Raw genomic sequence first — 6,622 nt, 5'->3', positions numbered from 1 at the left:
GTTGGGCGACGTTATTGTCGGGGTTAGATTGAGCGTGCTCATGACATCTACTACTATGGCAAGAGATTAGATAACTCGTGTACTTAAGCAGAGTGCACGTATAATGGTCTGGACCATCCATATACATAAATTGTAGACTGCATGTAAGAAACACATAGTGGCAGTTTACTCACCAGTAGATGAAAAAGACCACAGTGAAATATGCCGTTCACGTTTAGTACTTCTAATTAAATTCTAGTAACTTCTTGACCGAAAGTTAAAATGAAGATATTACATAAATAATTGTAGCAATATGGAACACCGGTGCTGTACGTAATGTAGGGTATCTGTAGTTATGAAATAGAGCTTTAGTCCAAATATAACAAACCTGGTTTATAAAACCATATTCTGGTGAATTTATGCGGGCAAAAAGAGTAATATCAAATATAGGGAATTCAGCATACATATTACATGGGTATAAGTGGGGACATGAGCACTACGTCAACCAAGGCTCTAGATAGATGATTGCTTGATATCTCTATAGTTATCTTCAGGCAAAAGCTCTGACCTGTTCGAGCGCATACCAGAGACACTGAATTTGTCGGGATTTTGAGACATTGATCCCAAATCATAGTCAAGCGAAAGAAATCTGTTGTAACACCAATGGCTCTAAACAAGGAGACAGATGCCCGTCCAAAAACGAAATATCTGAGAAGAATTCTGAGGGGTCACACAGGAATACGAACACAAAAAAAAAACAAAGAGATTGGGTCCAATATAGAGCATGCGGACATTGAAAATTTGGAACACTTAATTTGTCATTGTCAGAGTTTTATCGAAATTATATTCAAAAAATCTGAAGAACACAGATTGGAAATCGTTAAAATAAGTCTTTGAAACTTATTTTCTAAATATTGGATGATATTTATAGGTATTTCCCCAACACTTTACATATAAAGAAGCGCGCAATGCCCAATAGAGACCTAGGTGAATTTCATCTAAATGTTAAGGAAAATTTACTTTCCACAGTAAATGTTTTCGAATTTTTTTTATAAAAAATGTTTGCTGGGAATACTATGCACGAACACTAACACTACCATTAATACACACAAACAAGCATTTCCGGCAACAAATGTGATTAAAAAAAGCTATCTATGGCATGTGCCGTTTTCATTTTTACTACCAAATAACCAACAACAAAAACAACAACAATCAGACACTTACTCGTAGTAAAACTTGAAGTTGTTGTAGTAATACACTAAGTCCTCTAGTAAGCAGACAGACAGACATACAGACAGGCATAAAAATTGTAGTAATCGTAGTAGTAGAAGTCGCAGCAGCAGCAGTATGAAAAGCAATCCTTACATTAATAGGGATACCTACCCCACCAAATAAAATATTTCTAAATTTTGTTATTTGTTATTTTATGTTTTGTATCCTTTTGTTAAACATCTCGTCCTTTTGCCTGGTTTTGCTCCTTGTGTGTGTGTTGTAAATACAAAAAAAAACAGTGCATGCATGATGTTTCCCTTGTTCTATGTATAGAGAGTATAAACAACTAACGAGAGTGCAAAGGACTTTCACTGACGCCGGCTTTCAGGCTTTTGTTGTTGCAACATAATCATAATAATGATAATGATGTTTGTTGCTGCTGCTGATAAATGTAAAGATAATTATGAAGTTGTTTGTGTGTGTGTATGAATGAGTGTGAAATGTATTTAAAATAAAAAAGGGTGACTAATATTTGAGTTTTACTAAATGATTGTCTGGCTAAAAGGACAACGCCGTCTCAAATGGGGGTTGAATTTGTTATATATGAATGAGTAAGTGTGTGAGTGTATGTTTCAGTTTGTCTGGTTGGAAGGTCGTTGTTGTATTAGTTGGTTTTTGGTAGGATTTTTTCCCTTTTGGGTTGTTTATACATTTGTTTATTTGTTATTTTTCTAACTAAGGGTTCACTAGCATTTTGATATAAATTGCCAGACAGGATAACATTCTAGTCATTCTTAACAAAAACGTCGCATAGAGCACAACGAACGAGCACAAAATAATAAAAATCTTTTTTTGTTTCTACAACGTTTTGTTAAAAATATATTTTTGTTAAGTTTTAGTTTTTCCTTTACCTCCCCATCAACAACAACAACCATCACCTACTCTTAACCGCTAACGCCGTACAACCAACAAGTCTAACAAAGACTTTTGCAATATTTTAAAACTTAAGTTTAGTTTTGATTTAAAATTTTTTAAATGATTTTTTTAAAAAAAGTGTTAAAAATAATTTGTGTTCGTTGTTTTTGAAAAAAAAAATTATTTGAAAATTTATAAAATAAAAAGAAAAGTTTGAAACGAAAAGCCGGTGCAAAAAAAGTGCAAATATTAAAACAAACAAACAATGGCTACCGTAACACAACATAATTTACAAATGCTTAGCAATGCCACCTATGCCCATTCTATTGGTGGCATGCCTCATGGTTTGGGTTTGCTGACCACAGTGGCTTCTCTGCCACCCAAATATCGCAGTCGTTATTTGAATATTAAAACTAAATGTGAAATTCCACTGGATTTGTCTAGAAAATCCATGTCACCTCAATTGGAATGTGAAGTGCCCATGGCTGCTAATTTCACTGAGATCTATACCGAACGCTGCAGTGATACCGCTTCCCAAGCAAGTGATGAAATCATCGATGAATTGGTACAACAGTGTCAAATGATCAGTGAGAGTGAGAATGCTGTTAGCAGTGATAGTGCAACTAATACCACTACCACCACTACTGCTACTATAACCATAACACAGCAACAACATAACAAACCCATTACACCTCCCTTGACACCCACTAAAAAGAGAAAATTCTCGGAAACCAGTTCAGAAGCTGAAAGTGAAAGTAAAGAAAATCAAGAATCCAAAGTCTATAAGGTTGACAATAATAAAACTAACCAACAGCCTTTGGTGGAAAATACTCCAGCTAAACCCATTAAAGTTTCGGATACAGCACCCAAAACTGGCAAAAATCAAACTACATCAAACGCCAACAGCACAAAAAGCAATCGCAGCAATAAAGCCACAAGAAAACTTAAATTTGATGAAGAAACTTCATCACCAGTATCGGGTACCATTATACGCCCCCTGGAAGACATTACCGATGGCAGCATGCAGTACAGCAATGGTGATATTGATCCCAAATACAATATCGTTGAAATAACCGAAGAAACTAAAGCCGAATTGGCTGCCATTAAAAATGTTATAGGTGATTATGTTTGTAAATTGTGTCGCATAAAATTTGATGATGCTTTCGGTTTGGCTCAACATCGTTGTGCCTGCATTGTACTACTCGAATATCGTTGTCCCGAATGTGGCAAACAATTTAATTGTCCCGCCAATTTGGCTTCTCATCGACGTTGGCATAAGCCACGTAAAGATGGTACAGTGGCAACTATAGGTTCGGGTTCTACACAAACTAATAAAAAAGAAAATAAGGAACAAAAATCGAGTAAAAAATCGGAAGATTCTGAAACTATATATAATTGTCAAGATTGTGGCAAGAAATTCAAACGTCAGGCTTATCTCAAAAAACATCAATTGACACATCAACAAAAAGCTGCAGCAGTAGAACAAGCAAAATCCGAGGATACTCAAAATACTTCTACAACTTCTTCAGACAACTCTTCTCCCATACATCAGCAGCACCAGCAGCAACAACAACAATCCACACAAGTAACCACCATAGCACAAATCACCAGTTCCCCCTTAACAACTAAAGGGCCTGAAGTTTTATATACACAACAGACGCAACAAGCCCCTCTTTATGATGATCAAGATGAAACTATGTCAGATTATAGTTCAACCTCGTCATCGCAAGGCTATGGACGTTTGCAAATCATAGAAACCGGTTTAACCGAAGAGGAAAATATAGCAGCGGCCGCTTTAACCAACTTACGTAATTGTGCCTCTGTTATACAACACACCACTTTGGCCCATTAGGGAGGATCATTTTGAATGAGGTAACTAAGTGTAACTAATAATTTAGTAATCATTAATTTAATAAGGGGTTATAAGCAATACTAGCAGGTGAATTTGTTTCCCAAATGTACAAATTGTATATAACATAATTTTAGGGTTGTTTAGTTTTGTCATTTTCAATTAGTTTTTGTTTAAATAATCATTTTTTTATAAAATCCTTTAAATTGGATGAAAACTACAGCTAAATTTTTCAAAACCAAAGAATATTTATTTTCCAACTTTTCATTTTGAAAAAAAAGAACGGAAATTATAAATTTATTTTAATTTTAGATTTAAAAAGAAATTAATAATTTTAGTGGTAATTTTTAAAGATTTTTAAAATTTACTTTCATAACTAAATTTCAAAACAACTTGTTCGGCAAAAAAGAAATTATTCGAAATTTTTTATTTATTTTGAATATTTACTCAAATTGGCATAAATCAGTTTTTTTTATAAAATTTTTAAAAATGTTTGTTAAATTTGTCCAACGTGTTCCACATCTACTTGTTTCCAGTTAAATTTTACAAATGTTGTGTTTTTTTTAAGTTATCAGTTTTCAATTGTTTTCTTTCAAAATAATCGCGTTAAAATTTCTTTTAAACGTTTTTGTTAATTTAAAAAAAACCTTTGTTGATTTACTGTTCAAATTTCTTTAAAATTGAAATTTTAATTAAAAAGTTTTAATAATTTTTTAAATTTTTCTGAAAATTTCTTTTCAATCTGTTAAATAGTTCAAGTTTTAATATTTTCATTGATTTTAACGTTTGTCCTGTTGAAAGTTTCGATATTTTTGCTTTAATGTTTAAATTTTGAGTTTTTGTTTTTGAATTTTTATAAAATTTTCAAAATATTCAAGTTTTTGTTTTTGAATTTTTTATTAAATTTTTAAAATATTTTCTTAAAGTTAAAGAAAACATTTGTTTCTGTTCTATGTAACGATCCTGTTTGCTACAAGTTAAATTTATTTGTTAATTAAAGTCCAAAGCAATGAAATTTTTCGATTTGAGTAAAAATTTTCAAAATGTTATCAGAAATATCGAGTATCGAGTATACTAAGTCCAACAAAAAAGAAAATAACATTTGCTCTATTTAAAGCAGAGATAGGCCAAGAGCTTTGGTGCTCTCTTATTTACACACTTGACAATCAAAAACGATTAAGCAGTGGGTTTATAAAAGCAATACTTAGTCGTCTATTCTCTCTATTACATACGTTTAAGATCTCTCTCACTTTTTCTAGTTTATTTGACTCTTTCTCTTACTTTCTCTCTATTCACTTATCTTCTTAAAGAAAACATTCTCTCTCCGTCTCTCTCTTTCTAGTTTATTTAATTTCTTCTCTTTTTCTATATTTACATTATAAAGAGTGTAAACTCTAGTCATAATCTTAATTTCTCATCTTAGATTTAAGCCTTTTCTAGTCAATGAAAATTTGTCTAATTTCTTTAAAATTTCTATTCCCAGAAATTCTCAGAAAAACCCAAAATGAGTGTAAACTCTAGTCATTAGTTTTAAGCAAAAAATAACGATTTATTTAAAGAGAATTTTATTCAAAATTTTTAAATTCCAAAGAGCATAAACTCTAGTCATTAGTTTTAATTCAAAACCGGGAACTTTACTTTATTTGATCTTATAAAGAATATTGTGAAAGTTCCTAAAACATACTTCTCTAGTCATTCCTTTTCAAAACCAAATTTTTTAGTTTAAGTTAAAGTTTTAATCTAGTCATTTCTTTTCGAAAACCAAAGAGAGTGTTAACTCTAGTCATTAGTATTAGTTTAAAAACCGGAATCTTATGTAATAAAAAAGATCCATAACCATACTTCTGTAGTCATTCTTTTTCAAAATCTAAGAGTTTAAACTCAAGTCATATTTTAAATTGACGAGTTTAAGATATTATCTTACTCATTTCTTTTCAAAACCAAATATACTTTTAACTTTAGTTCTCTATTCATTCTTTTTCAAAACCAAAGAGTTTAAACTGTAGTTAAAATTTGAGTTAACGAGTTTAAGTTTTAGTTTTTAAATTTCTCATTTCTTTTTAACTCTAGTCATTATTTGTAAGTAATGAATAATCCAAAGAGCATAAACGCTAGTCATTAGTTTTAAGTTAGAAAACTCCGAGTTTAAATATTGCTTCTATAGTCATTCCTTAACAAAAACCAAAGAGTTAAAACTCTAGTCAATAGTTTTGGAAACTAAATTTGAAAAAAAAAATGTTTTAGTTTAACTTCTTTTCAAAATTCCTTAGAAAAATTAAATTTAACCCGAAGATTTTAAACTTTAGTCAATTTTAGCTTAATAGTCTGAAATTTTTGTAACAAATAGTCTCAGTTTCAATATTTCCAAAACCGTTAGTAATTTATTTTGTAGTTTAAGTTTAAACCAAAGAAAAAACCGAGTGTAAACTCTAGTCATTTAGTTAGTAAGTCTTTAATCTGCAAAAAGAAAAACTATAGTTTAATATTAAAACTTTAACTAAGTTTATAACTTTAGTTCAAACCCAAAGAAACGAGTGTTGAAAGCTCTAGTCATTAGATTTAATATTTAAACTTTAACTAAAGTTTATATAACAGAATAAACTTTAGTTTAAAACCAAAGAAACGAGTGTTGAAAGCTCTAGTCATTAGTTATAAGTAACGAAATAG

The 6,622-nt window shown here is 30.9% G+C and overlaps 1 protein-coding gene across 1 annotated transcript; it reads left to right on the top strand.

Annotated features, from left to right (window-relative positions):
- The first annotated feature begins 1,987 nt into the window (after positions 1-1,987).
- Positions 1,988-4,207, top strand: LOC111682952 (zinc finger and SCAN domain-containing protein 12). The gene has a single exon (XM_023444954.2). It carries the CDS (start codon positions 2,372-2,374, stop codon positions 3,956-3,958), a length of 1,587 nt encoding a protein of 528 aa, XP_023300722.2. The 5' UTR covers positions 1,988-2,371; the 3' UTR covers positions 3,959-4,207.
- Positions 4,208-6,622: the final 2,415 nt, after the last annotated feature.

This window comes from Lucilia cuprina, chromosome 5 (genome assembly GCF_022045245.1).
Source record: "Lucilia cuprina isolate Lc7/37 chromosome 5, ASM2204524v1, whole genome shotgun sequence".
NCBI lineage: Eukaryota > Metazoa > Arthropoda > Insecta > Diptera > Calliphoridae > Lucilia > Lucilia cuprina.
The sequence above is the reverse complement of the archived record's forward strand: the minus strand, read 5'-3'. Positions and strand labels throughout refer to the sequence as shown.

What these genes read in the sequence shown, in the direction of transcription:
- LOC111682952 (XM_023444954.2), top strand. Translation starts at nt 2,372, where the DNA reads ATGGCTACCGTAACACAACATAATTTACAAATGCTTAGCAATGCCACC.